General features: G+C 32.6%; 1 protein-coding gene across 1 annotated transcript in view; it reads left to right on the forward strand.

The window, feature by feature from the left end:
• The window catches only part of KHDRBS2 (KH RNA binding domain containing, signal transduction associated 2), a 796,104-nt gene that overhangs the window by 161,500 nt on the left and 615,053 nt on the right, over positions 1 to 19,551 (forward strand). The window contains exon 2 of the mRNA XM_078155302.1: positions 8,761 to 8,888. Within this exon, the coding sequence (XP_078011428.1) occupies positions 8,761 to 8,888 (128 nt within the window). The remainder of the gene's footprint in view (positions 1 to 8,760; positions 8,889 to 19,551) is intronic.

Raw genomic sequence — 19,551 nt, forward strand, 5'->3', positions numbered from 1 at the left:
ATCCTTTTATTTCACACTGATTGATATCATAACTTGCTCCCTCAGAAGCTATTTCCAAATTTATTTTTCCTCTTCAAGTTTCCTGTACCTCTTCTATATATCTTTTAAGCTGAGGAACTTGCCTCTTTATTGAGAAAAAAAAGTGAAACTATTCAACATATACATTTTTTCCAATTTTTCTTAATTAAAAACAAATTTTGACATTATTTTCTACTTTCTCCTTTAATCCACTCTCATGACAATAAGGTAGACTTTCTCCTTGCCAAGACAAACCTTTCTATATGTGTACTCAATCACATGCCCTCCTATCTTCTCCAGATCTTCAAGTAATTTCCTTTCCTAAATGTTCAACCTTTTCCTATCAACTGATTCCTTCCCTAATGCCTTCATATATTCTTGAATCTCCTAATCCTTAAAAACCATAGAGAGAAACATTTTCGTTGGACCCTACTATTTCCTTCAATTCTGATCCTACATCCCTATACTCTCAGCCAGACTTCTTGAAAAAGTTTTCTACACTCACTGCCTCCCCTTTTTTCCATTTCCTGTCCTCTTGATAGTCATCTGGCTTCCAAAATGATCACCACACAAATGAAACTACTCTCTCCAAAGTTACCAATAAGCTCCTAATTTTGAAATCTGACGGTCTGTTCTCAGTCTTAATCCTTCTTAACCAATCTGCTGAATTGAACAGTAGTGTCCACTTCTCTTAACCACTTCATTTCCTATGTGTTTGACAACTCCTTCTCAATCTTTTTTTTCTTCCTGTTTCATCATCATCGTCACACTTTATAACTATGGACATTCTCCAAGGTTCTATTCTAGACTCTCTTCTCGTACTCTTGTCTTTTCTTTCTCTCTCTCTGCCTTTCCCTCTCAGTCCCTCTCTCAATACATTTATCAAATTCTATCAATGTAATTATAATTTCTATCCACATAAGTCCCAAATTGATGTAATCTTCCCTTTTCTCTCTTTTGAGGTTGAGTTCACCAATTGTCTATTGGTCGTGTCAATCTGGATGTCTTGGATGTAGTTTAAACTCAATATGTCCAAAACTGAACTCATAAATCTATCCCTCTAAAACTCCTGTCTTCCAAAATGGCATGTTTTCATCAAAGGAACTACTGTCCTTCTTGTTTCCCAAGCTCATATCATTGTTATTATCCTGAACTACTCATTCTTACTCATCCTACATATCTAATCAGTTGCCAGATCTTGCTTTTTCTACCTTGATAATCTTTCTCATCTGACATCTCACATCTTCTCTCTACTCACATCAACCACTTTAGTTTTGGATTTCATCCCTTTTCATGTAGATTATTTAAACAATTTCCCAATTGGCCCTCCTGCCTCAAGTTTTCCCCCCCTAATTTTGTCCATCCTACATAGTGCTGCCATTGTAATTTTTCTTAAGCACACATCTAACTCTGTGACTTCCCTCCTCAAGTAATTATAGTCACTTTCTATTGCCTTCAGAAATTTAGAGAAAATTTTTTAAAAAGGGAAAAAAAACTTCTCTGTTCAGTCTTTTAAAGTCTTGCATAACCTGACACCAATTTGGATTTTCAGATTCATTGGACATTGCTCCTCATCCCACACTGTGATTCAACCAAATTGGCTTTCTCTCCATTCCTTACATACAGCATTCCACCTCTCATCCCCATCTATAATTTCATACTTGCTATTCCCCACGTCTATACTGTACTCCCTCTTTATCTCTGCCCTCTTTCCTTAAAGACACAGCTTAAGCACCATCATGTACCTGATGAACTTCCTAATCCCCTCACCTGCTCATACTTCTGTATCCCCACAAAAAAGCCTCATTCCTTTATATTTAATTCCTCTGTGTATATTTGAATGTATTATTTTTGTGAATTTGAATTTATTACTTTTTGAATTTATTACTATTTATGCTATATTTGTGTGTATATTATATGTCTGTAGATACACATGTATATATATAAATGTGTGTATACACATACACACATGTTGTTTTTCAATTCTCTCAAGTTGTTAAGCTCATGATTAGTGATTGTTTCATTTTCCGTACTTGTATCTTCAGCACCTATACCAGTTCCTGGCAAATTGGAGGTTCTTAATAAATACTTAATTGATAATTTTAACAATTCACTTTTACAATTATAATTTTATAAATCTGTTGCTAGTTAGGAAATTCCATGTAAAGAAATCACAATGGCCTCAGAATTAGGAACACTGTATTTGAATCCTGGCTCTGAAACTTACTATTTGGGTGATAATGGTAACGTCAATTAACCTCTCTGAGTATTAGTTCTTACCTATAATGTAAATCTTTGCGATTACCTACTTCATGAATTTGCTCTGATGAAAGCACTTTCTTCACTTTACAATGGTATTGAATAGTTCTCTGTGTGGGATTTGTCAATTCTGATTTTATATCCAGAGCTTATACCATTTACCACAAAATTATCAGTCTGTCACTGGAAAGCATACTCCCCATTATATATCACTGGACAGCTGAATGGCAAATTACATACCCTTGTCATATCATGAATAAAAGACCTTCAACATAAAGCTGTTGAATATGTCTCCAGAAATCACTAGAGGGAAACTTCTTAAAACATGCCCTCCTTTAGGATTTTATCCCAGCATTTCTAACAGGCAAAAATATTCCTGCAAATAGTTTGGAAACAAAGGTAAAGATGAAGACTTGCTTCCATTTACAAACAAACATACTCAAGGGAACATTTTGAGCAAATCCATGCCGTCTCCCTATTTTACATGGAGACATAAATAGAGATGAGCATGAAAGTAGGATGCACTATAATCAAACTGCCATTTTCAGATCACTTTTTTTTCTGTTTTTTACATTGAAACAAAAAAAGGAGAATTTATAGAGTTTTAATGTATTATGTGGAGGGAGGGCAATTCAATCATGTGAGAAGTAAGTAATCAGGTACTACCAGTAGCCATAATGATGGCATCAATCTCTCACTCTGAGGCTGACATAGGAGGAACAGCCTTGGTGTTATGTGGTGTTCCTAAACTATCCTTTGCACTGCATAGGACTGATTGTGATAGAAGGAGAGGAGAGCACAGGAGCTATGTAAGACCTATTCATGGCAGAGCAATGTGTCTCTAGGGCATTTTGTTTACATGCGTGGTTTTCTCTGTGTTTATTCCATGCTTTCTATTAATGTATGCAACTCCAGGGAAATACTATACATCAAGCTACCAGGTTCCCAGGGTCTTAAACTACTTTAATATGCTTAGACAATAGTGACTTTGTAGCATCAACCTAGCTGCAGTGGTGTCCTTGAAAACCATTTCTTGTCCAACTATTCTAGAGAATAATTTGGAGCTATGCCCAAATGGCTATAAAACTGTGCATACCATTTGACCCAGCAAAATCAAGACTGTGTGTATGCCAAAGAGATCAAAGGAAAGGGAAAAGGCACATTTGTAGAAAAATATTTATAGCAGCTCTTTGTGTGGTGGCAAAGAATTGAAAAATGAGGTGATGTCCATCAACTGGGAATGGCAGAAAGAGCTGTTGTATATGATTATTTTGAAAGACTATTTTGTTATAAGAAATGATAATCAGGATGGCATCAGAAAAGCTTAGTAATATGAACTCATGCAAAGTAAAGTCAACAGAACCAGGAGAACATTTTACACAATAATTTTGTAAGAATGATGAATGGTGAAAAATTTAGCTGCTCTTCTCAAGACAATGATCCAAGACAATTCCAAAGGACTCATGATAAAAAATTCTATCTTCCTCCAGAGATAGAACTGATGAACTCTTAATGCAAATTAAAGCATCATTTTTTTTACTTTTTTATTAATCACAAGTATTTTTGGCCTGTGTTTCTTTTAAACACAGCTAATATAGAAATATATTTTGCATGACTTCACATATGTAATCAATATCAAATTGTTTGCCTCCTCCAGGAGGAATGGGAGGGAGGGAAAAAATTTGGAACTCAAAAATTTTACAAGTAGATGTAAAAAAATTAATGAAATAAAAATGTTTCAAATATAGAAAAAAGAAAATAAATTTTTCCACAGAAATTTAATTGATTTTAATTCCTCAAATTGTTTGGAAAAAAAGGAGAAAATCAATTCTGAACATTTTCCTATTGGGATGAAGGGGTTGGGGAGTAGGCCCTTGTCACACACTGCTTGTAGTCAGTAGGCACAGGACCTTTATTGAAAAAAAATACACACACAAGTATATGTTTATATGTGTGTGTGTGTAGACTGAATATGCTTACATTTCAACCTAGAAATACATGCATAGTAAATACATATTTTCAGAAAACTATAATTATGAAATTATAGCTCACACTTAAAACATTTTTAAAATTTAGGAGGTTAATAACATGATGTATTGGTGTCATCTTTCTACTAAATTCAACACTAAAAATATAAATAAACTGTTCAGGAATAGACCTGTTAGACATGTATAGGAAAAACAATAATTGACCATAATATGAAATAGAATAATTTGGCTGAAAAAAAATGATCCACAGTTCTTACTAAACATTTCTATGCCCAATATCTATTTGAACCCATTACAGCAATTTCACTCAATTCTTTCCATAGCAATCCATGAATACAATCTGTACCTAAAGCTGTGTGTTATATCAGCAACTTGTTTAGTCAGAATTTAAGCAACTTCACACTATGTAGTAAAAGATTCAATGTGGAGAGCTGCATTTTCCCTCTTGGACTGAGATTCTTCTGCCATTAAATAATGAGATTTGAGTATATAAACACTAAATTCCCTCTTAGGTCTAAAACTTTGATCCTATCAAATACTATTTCCATTTTTTTTTAATTGATCAAGCTTATGAGTACAATTTTTTGTTCAAGATCCAAATGAAATTCATATAAATTATCAGTATTCTTTGATGTAACTATTGACTTCTCCAGTAAATACTATATTCTAGATACAAGAAGCAGCCCAGGAAAAAAAAAAGTTTATCTTCTATTCTACAGAAGCTATTACAATATCTCATACGTTTGAGTTGGTGCAGTTATCACTTCCAAGAGTCATTTAACCCTCTCACACAGCACTAGAGTTTTAATCCAGGCCTGCCAATGCTATATCAGTCTACTACTATGAGATATGTGTAATAGTCAGTCACTTGAATTTATGACTGGAGATAGATGAAGTAAGAATGTATAAGTCCTTTTGGAAGAGGTGGTAAGGTACTACCACCTAGAGGCAGCAAAGTACCACTATTTAGAACAGCTTATGATGCAGTGGATAGAGTTGTGAATTTGGAGTTGGGAAAACCTGAGTTCAAAACAAAGTTCAGATATTTAATAGCTGTGTTATTCTAGGAAAATTATTTTATGCTCTGTCTACTTCAGTTTCCTCATTTGTAAAATAGGGGCAAAAATAATGTCTGCCTCACAGGACTTGGAAGAGGATAAAATGAGGTATTATGTATGAAGTATTGTATAAATGCTTAACATCATCCCCATCATTATTATAATTATTATTTACAATGTTTGGTTGACAAGTGCAAAATCACATCATACCAAAAGTAAAGGGGAGAAAAAAAGACAAGAGCAAATAATAACAAACACCTATTCAAAATAAGATTTGTCTAAGTATAGAATTTGGGTTAGGGGAGGTCAATTCACTCAGTTTTGCAGCCTCAGAGTAATCCTCAACTCTCAGTCATATTCCATTTCTCATTAGTTGCCAAATCTTATTGGGTCTATCTCAACAATATATCTTGCATTCATCTTCTTCTCTTCAACCAACCATCTTACTTCAGGAAAGCATCAGTTCTCATATGTACTATTTCATTCTGAGTTTCTAACAACCTTCCTTCATCCAGATTATCCACTCTCTTCTTCCCTTCATAGTCATACTGGACATAGTTACCAAAGAGATATCCTTTAAAAAATCTGAACATGTCAATCCCCTACTCCAAAAGCTTCATTGCTTCTCTAGTAACTCTATAATCAAAAAGTCCTCTGTCAGCTGGTTAGAACTCTTAATCACCTATTTACAATCCTATTTTTCCAGATGTAGTATATATTATACCCAGGCATAATATGAGCAAACACACACACACACACACACACACACACACACACACACACACACACACACTCCTATGTTCTGTGGCCTATTCTGCTGATCCTCTTAGAGGAAATTCCTTTTTCCATTTTGATACCATGTCACGGACTATTATCTCCCATGCTTTGTACTATCTCCTTTCTAACTCTTGGAACTCCTAGCTTCCATCATGCCTTCTTTCAAGTTGTTGTTCAGTCATCCAGCCATGTCCTACTGTTCTTGACCCTGTGGACCATACTATCCATGAGGTTTTCTTGGCAAAAATGCTGGAGTGGTTTGCCATTTACTTCTCCAATGGATTAAGCTAAAGAGAGGCTAAATGACTTGGCCAGAGTCACACAGATAGGAAGTATCTGAGGTTGGATTTGAACTCAGGCCTTCTGACTCCAGGTCTAGTGCTATATCCACTGAGCCATCTAGCTGGCCTTTATGTCAAGTACCACCTCCTATAAAATACCTTTTTTCCCCCTACCACCTAGTATTGTTCCTTTTTCCGCAATATTATTTTTTATATATTTTGTATATTTCAAATGCATTTATATGTCTATATGTCCCTTGTTCCTAACACAGAGATTGATATTAATAGAAAGTTTATTCTGTATTGTTTTTGCCTAAGTATCCCCAACACCTGGCATAATGGTTAACACATAGTAAGAATATGATAAATACTTGTTAAATTTAATTTAATTGAATGAGATTGAAATAGGTGACCTGTAAGGTCCCTTCTATTTCTAAATTGATGCTTCAAAGGAGCATTATTACTTTCCTGCAACAATTACAATACTCAAGGTAATATTCCTCTGTAGAAGGCAGTATTACTAGGTGCTTCAAATGAATACCCAAATTAATGTATTGCTCTTGTCTTCATATTTAGAAATATTGTATAATCTAAATCAATACATTTTTATAGAGTTTCTTGGCTAGTGAGAAAGAATAACTATTAGTGAGGAAGAATAACTGTGTTCCTAAAAATAGTTGCTATTGACCTAGTGCTTTAAGATTTGCAAATCACTTTATAGCTATTGTGTTTGAGCCTCACAAACACTCTGTGAGGTACTTCAGGTAATATTATCCATGTTTCATGGATGTGAAAGTGACATACAAAGAGTTTAAGTGACTTATTGAGAATTATTCTATTAAGGGGCAGCTAGGTGGTACAGTGGAGAGAGCACTGGCCCTGGAGTCAGGAGGACCTGAGTTCAAATCTGGTTTCACACTGGATACTTGACACTTACTAGCTGTGTGATCCTGACAAGTCACTTAACCCCAATTGCCTCACAAAAGGAAGAGAATTATTCAGTTAGTAAGTATTAGAGACAAATTTTGAACTCAAAACTTCTTATGTCCTGATTTAGCAGTCTACCCACTAAACCATTTCAACACTGTTAATACTGTGACTTTTCAAAACAATGCCTCTCTACCTTGGTCATGTGTTTACAATATCACATTTCATTATAGTCACATTATGTAAAATTTAGGAAAGAATATGAAATGAATCCTGATGTCCATACACAAAAATAAAATATAAAATGTGGCAAAACATTTTTTCTTTAAATGAAACAAATAAGACAAATGAGTAAAGTAAATTTTCTAACAAAATTGTCTCAGAAAAATTTTTAAACCCATTTGACATTGTGAAATTGTTTTTGTCCTATTAAATGGCATTCAGTATATTTGACCAATGCTGGTTAATTTTGAGAATATGTAGCTAATGATCTGAATGTAATAGTAAGAGATGCAGAAGACAATATTAATTGTTTGTTGTTTTGATGTTTGCCAGCATATTTCAATACCTATTTCCCTAATGATTACTACTACTAATAATATTTAAAATTTTAATTATCTTATGAGATATTTCTGACTATGCATTGGCTTTACCCTGAAACAGAGATGTCATTATTAACCATCTTCAAAAATTCATAGTGAATCCTGTAATATCTCTCAACAAATAGTTGTTTTAAAGTTGTATCCATATATATTTCATATAGGATCCATAACATTTTCTTAGCAACTGGACAAACTATATCTACGTCTGAATAATCACACATATCTCTTTGGATCTCTGTCCTTCTAGACTATAATCCCTTGGAGGTCAGAAAGAACAGAAGTATTGGTCTTTTTTTCCCCACTTAAATGATTAGTAAAGCACATAAAAATCAACAAAGAAATTATCAGTGGATGAATGAATGAAACAATTTCCTTTTTGTTTTCTTAATAAAATTATAAAAAAGAAAATGATATACTCTTTAAAGTCCCTTGATTTAGTCTGTCATGCTTAGGAGAATAGTTGGATCGTGCAAATTTTCAGTATTCTAAGAATTTATTATTTCTGTTGTAATGGGTTGAAGTTCAATTGAATTATTTGTTTGACAAAAACAAATAATCTGTCACATATTCTGTTATGACTTCCTATTCCTAGGAGACTGAAGTCCTTTTAGAAATAGTGCAAGACTGATTCAACTTCAATTGAAATCATTCAGTACCATTGTAAGAAACAGTTAACACAATAAATATGTCTTTATATAGGTTACATTTTTCCCTAACCCTCATCCCAGATGAGCATATTAGTCACTAAATAAACATTTATTAAAATTGAATCAGGGAAGACAAGTATAAAAAACATAGTTATTTTAATAATACTAGTCATTTCATTGTCTTCTCTTTGTTACATTTTCAGAAATTGAAAAGTTTCAGGGTTCTGATGGGAAAAAAGAAGATGAAGAAAAGAAATATCTTGATGTCATCAGCAACAAAAACATAAAACTGTCAGAACGAGTACTGATTCCTGTCAAACAGTATCCAAAGGTAATCTAACTAAATTTTATCCCAAATTAGTTTGCATAACCAATGATTTAATGACAAGATGGCATTTCAGCTTTTTATATTTTAGAAAATACTATTGATGCATCCATTATCTATTTATAAAAATATATCCTAACACTAAGAGAACGGAAAAAAATTAAGCAAAGTAGAAATGTTAATCCTGTGGGAAGTAGAAAACAACCACTTTTTCACTTGGGCACTAAGAAGGTAATGACATATGGTGGTGGAAAATATAGTTAGATACTTGTGGACAATTGCTTAAAATTAATATGATTCTTTTTAAAAAAATTATACAAACTTTCATACTGTTTCTCCTGTCTTAGACTGCCTTAAAATGAATACTCATATGTTAAGCAATGTGTATTTAGTATGAGTAAATTCATATTAGACAATTAATTAAGAATGGCTTTGCCTATTGCAAGTATCAACATAATTTTGGTAGGGTCATGTAAAACAGCAGACTATTTTTAGAAAGCAAGTTTAATTTTCCATCAACAGGTCTGATGACATTTTCTGATTGATGGCAAACTTGTCCTTTTAATCCTTAGTACAATTTTTTTTTTCTGGCTAGGCAATATATTGTCGTATATTTGGTTCAACATTAGCTTTGATTGTACCTTTTCCATCTCATTGTCTGCTTTTAACAATAGCAGCAATATATTACAGTGGAGGGGGGGAAAGTAGCAAATTAAGAAGAAAAGCTGTAATAGATGGTTATCCTGTGACTCAAGTCAATATTTTATTTCATAATGATGAATATAAAGTCAAAAATTTACAATCACATACCATATATGTGCTATAGGTATTGCAATATGTTTTTCTATACATGTATGTATAGCTAAATATATGTATATTTACATACATGCTTGATATATGCATGCTAATTGTTGATATTTTCATTTATATGTAAATATTATTAATTTATGTTACATATTGTTGGTATATAATCTTAATATATACCTATAATATGAAATCTCCTATTTTGGTGAAATAAAACACCAAATTCTTCATGCCTTTTATTAGTAGATAGGATTTTATGATGTTAAAGTTGATAATATATTCTAGGCACAAAAAAAAGATTCTGATTATCTAGAATTTGCATAATGAAATGTTATTGTTTTCTCAGTACAAATGACTAACTTTTGTATGATAATTTAAGGATTTTATTTTGTTTAATATATGAAATTATATCCATAAGACATTTTCCAGCTTCAGATGAACTTTTTAATTACCATAACATAACGTGTGCTTCCAATACAAAAAATACCTTTTTTAGGCGAGAAAAATAAATGTTATCAGTATGAATTTAGAATCATATTATTATATAGAATATTCATAAAATTGGATTTTCTTGTAGATTTAGTGATTTCCTCTCCACTATCCAAGCTTATAATATCTTGAAGAATCTACTTATGCATTAGAAACATTAATAAGAATGTACACCTTTTTTATAGAACTTAGTCTGCTGACCATTATGCAGTGTTAAAATCAGGGCTCTTGAGTTTGTTTATGTATTCAAATATATTGTAACGATGTGATTTCTCAGAATACCTTCTTATAGTGCCCTGAAAGACTGACAATGTAGCTGCAAAATAAAAATTAGATCTATTATCTCTGGTCAAATTAGCTTGGCAAGGTAAGAAAGGTCTCTAAATTATTCTTCATGATGCAATATGAGTGGTTTTATATTGAGTGCAGATAAAATTCTGCAGCTGATTCCTCAAATTGTACATTGAAACAAGGCTTAATAATGTCTCTGTGAAGCCAAGGTGGAAAAATGTTTTCTTGTATTTACTTTACAAATGAAAAAAAGGCAATCAAAGTATATAGCAGCACTTTAATAGTTTTATCAAGCTCACTAAGTTTGTTACCACTAGAAAACTCTTATTCCTGGCATCATCATCTTATTGAATGCTATATGTAGAATGCATCTTAGAGATAATTTAGTGCAATCCACTCATGTTCTAGAAGAGAATCCTGTGGCATAAAGTAATGAATTGGCTTTCCAAAAGTGCCATCTTTTGTTAGATTTTTTTTAACAATCTGTCCTGACACTCTCAATCACTTTTATTGATTATTCTTGTTGAATTTAAATTTTCCATCCTTTTCAGAAAAATATACAAAAAAACATATTGCCTCTAATTTCTAAACCTCAAGCTTTTGATTGGATTGATCATGCAAAAACACTTAGGTGATATGCAGTTTTTTTTTGCTTTGTAACTTAACAAGGTTCAAGTTGTGGCATATGCATGTAATGGAATACTATTTTGCTATAAGAAATGATAAGTAGGCAGACTTCTGAAAAAAACCTGGAAAGACTCGTATGGTCTGATGCTGAGTGAAGTGAGCAGAACCAGAAGAACATTGTGCACAGTAACAGCCACGTTGTGTGATGATTAATATTGATAGACTTAGGCCTTCTCAGCAATGCAAGGGTCTAAGACATCTCAAAAGGCCTCATGCAGGAAAACGCTATCCACATCCAAAGAAAGAACTATGGAGTTTGAATGCAGATTGAAGGATACTGCAATTTTTTTTTTCTTTTGTTGTGTTTTATTTCCTCTTTCTAGTGGTTCCTTCTATCAGTTCTAATTCCTACCTACAACATCACTAATTTGAAAATATGCTTAATAGGAATGTATATGTATAACCTATATCAGATTGTGCTCTGTCTTAGAGAGGGAGGTGGGGAGGGAAGGGAGAAAAATGTATAACTCAAAAGCTTATGGAAGTGATTGTTGATAAATCAAAATAAATTAATAAAAGAAACATAAAAAAGAAACATAACTAAATTTACTGTTAGGAAGAACTGAATGTTCTTTGTGTTTAGGTATCCTGTTTTTGTTGGTCTTTTTATTCCACTCAACACTTATGGTCCTGTATTGTATGTAAGTCATATGATTATTTGCTTTTTCTCTATACATTCCGTCTCTTGTCTTTAGTCTTTTGCATAGGCTGTCTCCTATATCTGCCATGCTCTCCCTCCTCACTTCTTTCCCTTTGGATCCTTATCTCTCTTTTAAGGTCAGCTCAAATGCTATCTCCTTCATGAGACCTTTCCTGATTTCAGTTCCCCTCAAAATCAAATGCAGATGGTATTAACTCTCAACCTCATCTCCATTTTTAATTTCTTTTTTGTATATTTTGTATTTAGTTTTCTGCATATATGTTGTTTCTGTTTCATCAAATGTAAGCTTCCTGAGGGCAGAGACTCCTTTTTTTTGTCTTTATATTCCACAATGCTTGGCACATAGTATGTGCTTAATAAGTGTTTGTTAAATTTAAAAAAAAATAATATTAGCCTTAAATTGTTCAAGTGGCCCCATGCTTGAAAAGATTGAACACTCTTTTATTTGAAAAACACACTGTATATCTACTTTTTAAATTAAAGACATGTTCCATTCATATCATTGATTCCTTTAACTTTAGAAGTTTTCTGCAAAAAAGCAGACCATGGTAAACATTTTCCCTTTCCTTATATTTTTGTGAAATTGTTCTTTCTTAGTGCAGACATAGCACTCAGTCACAAGCCCATTGCTTGCATAAAATAAATTAAGAAAATTAATGTCTATTCTTGCCAAGTTGGTTATTTGTGCTTGTCTAGTATAAAGAAAATTACATTGAATTAAAATCATCTGATGCCTACTTCTGAATCTGCAGTTGACAATGCATGTATGTAAGTGTGTATGTATGTATACATAAGTGTATACATATATGTATATATATATATAATGTGTGTGTGTAAAAATATAGATCTAGATGTAGAGATATAGGTATTGTTATAGATAGAGATGGATCACATACCATGGTACAGCATAGAAAGATGAGTAATTGAACATTCCATGACAACTTTTAGAAGAATGGCTTTCACTTTTTATTATTCTTCAGAGAAAGACACAGAAGAAGGTCCATCACTTTCACATCTTCTACTCTTTATAGAGAAATATTCTTTATTCATTTGTTTATATTTTTATGACTCTACTTAGAACTAATCAACTAGGAAAAGATAGATTATAACCTCTGGAGAGGGAGTGTCAAGGTCCAGTAAGTTGATTTGCAAAAATACTGGGTTATAGCTTCATCAGATGACTACTCTCATTAGATAAGGTTAAAATCTGCATGGAAATTTGAGCTTGTTGCAATAGATGAGTGTTGACACTAAACCCCTTTAGGCATGTTCTTATATGATATGATGTGCAACATGGAATAAATGCATTTGAGGATTGGTATCTTTTTTTTAATGCAGACTGTTATTTTTTCAGTCAGTGTTCATAGAGGCTTGCATGTTGTCTCCACAATTAGAATGTGATATTCTTGAAGATAGGGATGGTTTTTGCCTTTCTTTGCATTTCCACCCATTACCATAGTGCCTGGCACATAGTAGTAACTTAATAAATGCTTGTTAACTTTACCTGAAACAAAAACTTATATTAAGCAGTTATTATATTTCAGGTGTAGTACTAAATTATCAAAACAATCTGTGTCCTAGAGGAGCTTATATTCTAATGTGTATGATAGATAGAGAAATTTATATTGAAAAAAGAAAAGTTGGGTTCAAGAGCAGATTGGATTTCTTTTGTAAAATTACAAAGCTATTTTAATAGCTTCAAATATTTTCCTGAAACAAAGAATAATCCTGCAACATATAACAAATAAGAAGTTATAAAGAAGAATTGAAGCAAAAGGTGTTGTTAAAGAAATGTCATTAAAGAAACTTGAATATGGAGGGATAAGGGGGGGTAAGAGAGAGAGAGAGGGAAAGAGAGAAAAGAAAGACAAAGACAGAAACAGAGAGAGACAAAGACAGCAAGAACTAAGTGAAAAAATACTTCTGAAATGTTGAAAGGGCCTCTTACAGCAAACTTATGGGAAAATATACATGTTTGTCACAAAGAAAAAACAAACATATTTGGGTTGTTATCTTTGCAGCTTGAGAGAATATTTACATTGATGAGATGAAAATGTGTTTGGATATTGAAAAGAACATTGACACAATAAATAATAAGTGATCTGAATGCTTACTTTCAACTGACATCTCCTTTTCATTTCCCTGTTCAAGTTTCATAAGTCCCATGTCTAAGTACATCTATTTTGTAAGGCATGTATTTGTCTATGTGATTTGGTCCCTCTACCCCCTAGTATATCTGTTGCACTTTCCTTTTCCACATTTATGTATTTCCTTTTTTATTAATACTCAGAAACTGGAAGCTTTTAAATTCATAAGAGAATCCTGAAAACAGGACTTAAAAAAGTATAAGACTACCTAGTCCATTAGGGTGCTGCAATTTCTCTCTCTCTTTTTTTATTTTTACTTCTAACACTCTTTTTTATTAGTTTTGTTTTTGACTATATTTTAAACTTATTTATTTTTAATTTTCAACATTCACTTCTACAAGATTTTGAGTTCCAAATTTTCTCCCAATCTCACCCCTCCCCTACCCCAAGACTACGTGCATCTTAGTATCCTTTCCCCTAATCTGCCTTCCCTTCCATCACCACCTCCTCTTATCCCCTTCCTCTTGTATTTTCCTGTAAAGCAAGTCAGATTTGTATAATCCATTGCCTGTACATCTTATTTCCCAGTTGCATTTTAAAATAATTTTAACATTTGTTTTTAAAGCATTGGTTTCCTAATTCTCTTCCTTCATCCCTCCCCAGCCACCCTCATTGAGATGGCAAGCAACTCGATACAGGTTATACATGTGAAGTCATGCAAAACACTTCCATAGTACTCATCTTGTGAAAAACTAACTATATTTCCCTTCATCTTATTCCACCCCCTGTTTATTCTATTCTCTCTTTTGGTAACCTGTGCCTCCTCAGAAGTGTTTGCTTCTGATTACCCCCACTCCCAATCTGCCTTCCCTTCTATCATCTTCCTGCTCTCTCATCCCCTTCCTCTCCCCCTATTTTCCTGTAGGGTAAGATAGATTTCCATACCCAACTGAGTGTGCATTTTCTCCATAAGCCAAATCTGAGGACAATAAGATTCACCCATTTCCCTCTCACTTTCCCCCACTTCCCTTCCACTGTAAAAGCTTTTTCTTGTCTGTTTTATGTGAGATAATTTATCTCATTTTAACTCTCCCTTTTTCCTTCTCCCAGTATAATCCTCTCTCACCCTTTAATTTTATATTTTAGATATCACCCTTTCATCTTCAACTCACCCTGTGCCCTCCATCTATCTATATATACATATATTTTTTCCACTCCAACTATCCTAATACTGACAAAGGTCTCATGAGTTACAAATATCATCTTTCCATGTATGAATGTAAACAGTTCAATGTTAACAACTTTAGTAAGTCCCTTATGATTTCTCCTTCCTGTTTACCTTTTCATGTTTCTCTTGAGTCTTGTATTTGAAAGTCAAATTTTCTATTCAGCTCCTGGCTTCTCATCAAGAATGCTTACAAGTTAGGGGACAAGAGAGCAGGGGGTTGATAGAGGGGAGGGCAGATGGGGGAGGGGATAATCAGAAGCAAATACTTCTGAGGAGGGACAGGGTCAAAAGAGAATAGAATAAATGGGGCGTAGGATAGGATGAAGGGAAATATACTTAGTTTTTCACAACGTGACTACTATGGAAGTGTTTTACATGACTACACATCTATAACCTGAAAATTTGAAACCCAAAGTTTTAAAAACACATGTTAAAATAAATATATATATATATATATATATATATATATATATATATATATATGTATATATATACATATATATACATATATATGTATATATATGTATATACTGTAAAAAAATGCTTAAAAGTGCTCTATACTCAGTTTTGTTGGGTAGGTGATTCTTGGTTGTAATGCTATCTCCTTTGCCCTCTGCAATATCATATTCCAAGTCCGCTCTAGCCCCTTAATGTAGAAACTGCTAAATCTCGTGTTATCTTGATTGTGTTTCCGCAATACTTGAATTGTTTCTTTCTGGCTACTTGCAATGTTTTCTTCTTCACCTGTGAACTCTGGAATTTGGCTATAATATTCCTAGGGGTTTCCTTGGGGGATCTCTTCCAGGAGGTGACAGGTGGCTTCTTTCCATTTCTATTTTACCCTCTAGTTCTAGAATATCAGGGCAGTTTTCCTTGATAATTTCTTGAAAGATGATGTCTAGGCTCTTTTTTTTAAGCATGGCTTTCAGGTAGTTCAATAATTTAAAAATTATCTCTCCTGGATGTATTTTCCAGGTCAGTCATTTTTCCAATGAGATCTTTCACTATTTTTTTTCATTCTTTTGCTCTTGTTTTAAAATTTCTTGATTTCTCATAAAGTCTTTAGCTTCCATTTGTTCCATTCTAATTTTTTAAGGAAGTATTTTCTTCAGTGAGCTTTTGGACTTCCTTTTCATTTCCCCAATTATGCTTCTTAAGGCATTCTTCTCCTCATTGGCTTTTTGTATCTCTTTTGCCATTTGGGTTAGTCTATTTTCAAGGTGTTAGTTTCTTCAGTGTTTTTGGGGTTCCCTTTAGCAAGCTGTTGACTTGTTTTCATGATTTTCTTGCATCACTCTCATTTCTCTTCGCAGGTTTTCCTCTACTTTTACTCATTTCTCAGGTTAATTTGTTTTACTGCCCACATTTTGCCTCATTTTAAATTGAAAGGTGAAGTTGTGGACTTAAAAAAAAATGAAAACTTTCCATACATCCTAAGTATCTTTCTCTGAATTGCTAATAATGGTATACTCATAGGTCACAACATTTTGCAGAGATCTAGGTCTGTAATCTTCTAAATATAACCTTCAAGGAAACTTTTCCTCTTGAGAAAATTTTAGATTTTTTTCCTCCTAGTGTTCATTATTCTACATTCTTAATAACCTCTATCAAGGACATGGGAAAATATAATTATTTACTACAGTTATGTGAGATAACTTAAAAAATTTAAGCATATGACTTTCTATTCTACCACATAAATATATTTTCCCATTCATTGTATTTTATTTTTAATTGATATTTTTTACTGTAAAAACTCTTATGCAGCATTATTAAATTCACCCAGTGAATATTTTTTCCTAATTTATTTATTACTGCTGTGAATTGATTAAAAGAAATGTTCTACATAGATCTATTGCTTGTATTTGATTACCATTTATTATGTTCAACAAGTTATTTTATTCTTGCTTTTCTTTTAGCCTCAAAATTCCTATAAATTTCATACACATGGATTCAAACACCTATATAGTATCAATATCATTTTATTTTATAGCTCTGGAGACTCAACTTGTCTCATTTGCTGTTGTCTGCAGAAAATGTGAATGGGTAGGAAAAAATATTTTCTACTGTGTGTGCTTGAGTATACATAATCTGAAGAAGTATTGTTTTGGAAAGAAAATTCCTTTAGGTATTTGGAATAACTTGTACATTTTCAAAAAGTTCATAACTTCATAAAGTTATTTGCATGTGGATCTTTAAAATAATAAGTTAACATTCATATAGTACCTTAAGATTTATGAAGTGCTTTCTCTATAATACATTACACATATTATGATGTTTGCCACCACTATCTAGCATGTAGTTTTCAAGGCCTCCAGAAGGTTATTTTTCTCTTCCTTTTAAGTACTTTTGCTTGCAATTTTGAGAAATGCAAATTCATCTAATTAAAATATATGTATTAATTAAGAGGGAGTACAGCATTAGAGGTGGAATATTAGGCTTGGAACCAGAAACATCTATGCTTGAATATCACCTGTGGTTATTAGTAGCTGTGTGACCTCATGCAACTCATTTAATTAAAGCCTTGGCTTCTTCACATGTAGAATGGGATTTATAGCACATACTTCACTGGGTTGTAGTCAAGGTCAAATGAGATAATTTACCTAAAATTAAATATTCTTGCTAAGTATATTACTACATTATACACATGCTAACAACATTAATATCATCATTACATTTTCATGATATATGAGACACATTAGGCTCTCAACAAGTATCAAAAATAAATAATAATTGCTGTGTATTCTTAATAAATTTATATTCTCATAAACATGAGAAGAAATATATGAACATACATGTGGTATAGATTAAATATTAAAGGTACATAAGAGAATTACAAGCAAATTTTCATAAAGTTGTGATAAATGGATATTTTTTCTTGGGCAACAGAGAAGATTTATTAAAGAAAGTGAGTACAGGTAGGATTTTTAAAAAAAATTTGAATAACTTATTTTTTTTAAGTTTTTAATTCTTTCATTCTACCTCCCCCTACCCATTGACAAAACAAGAAAATAAAACACATTACAAATATGTACAGTCATATAAAACAAATTCCCACATTAGATATTCCCCAAAAATGAAAGAAAAAGAAAATATATGCTTTAAACTTCATTCTGAGTTTTTTCATCTCTCTGTCTGGAGGTGGCTAGTACATTTCATTATTAATCCTTTGGAACTGTGGTTGATTCTTGTTTTGATTAGGTGTACTTTGTATTTCTAAGTTGATTGTCTTTAAAATACTGCTGTTAATTAATTGTTCTCTTGGTTTACTTTCAGGTAATACAAATTTCCTAGTTCTTGTTGTTGTTGTTGTTGTTGTTTTTATCTGAAGTCAACTCCATTATGTCTTATAACACAATTTGTATTCCATTACATTCATATACCGTCATTTGCTCAGTCATTTCCCAATTGATGGGCATGCACCCAATTTCCAAATATTTTCACCACACACATATATACATATAGAGCTGCTAGAAATATTGTTATACATATGGAGCCTTTTTCTCATACTTTGGTCTCTTTTGCTATAAATTCACAGGCATCACTGGGTCAAAGGGTTTACAAAGTTTAATCCTTTAGAGACATAATTCCAAATGGCTTTCTAGAATGGTTGGGAATAGTTCACTGTTCTACCAACAGTGCATCAATGTACTGATTTTCCTACATCCAGTCTCTCATTTTTTTCCCTTTTTTTCATCTTAGCCAACCTGTCAGGTATGATGTTACCCCATGGTTGTTTTAATTTGCATTTATTTAATCATTAGAGTTTTATAAAATTTTTACATATGGCTGTTAATAGCCTGGATTTCTTCCTCTCAAAACTGCTTATTTTTTCATACCTTAACAATTTGATAATTAAGGCGTGGTCCTTATTCTGGTAAATTTAATTCATTTCTTCAAATATCTTAGATATGAGACCTTTATCTGAGAAACTTAATGTAAAGGTTTTCCCTCCCCCACCACTTCCAATCTAACACTTTTCTTTTAAGTGTCGCTACAGTGATTTTGTTTGTGCATTTTTTAAAAGAAAATTTACACAATCAAAATTATCCATTCTGCCTTATATATTTCTCTCTCTTGTCTGTTCTTCCCTTATCCATAGATCTGAGAAGTAGTTCTTTTCATGCTTCAGTAATGTCTTATAATGCTACCTTTTATAACTAACTTATATGCCCATGATTCTGGGTACTGCTTATTCCCCTTCTTTTTATTTTTCATTTATTCTCCTAACATTATTGCCCTTTTGTTCCTCCAGATGAGTTTTTAAAATCCCAGGAAAATATTGATTTGCATTCAAATTCCACCAAATATTTAAAGAAAAATTAATTCTAATCTTGTTTGAAAAACATAGGCAAATAAGGAGTCCTACCTAATTTAACACCAATATTCTTTTAATACTTAAATCAGGGAGAATCAAACCAGAGG

This window comes from Phascolarctos cinereus, unplaced genomic scaffold (genome assembly GCF_003287225.1).
Source record: "Phascolarctos cinereus isolate Bilbo 61053 unplaced genomic scaffold, phaCin_HiC Scaffold_5;HRSCAF=322, whole genome shotgun sequence".
In the NCBI taxonomy this organism is placed as follows: Eukaryota; Metazoa; Chordata; class Mammalia; order Diprotodontia; family Phascolarctidae; genus Phascolarctos; species Phascolarctos cinereus.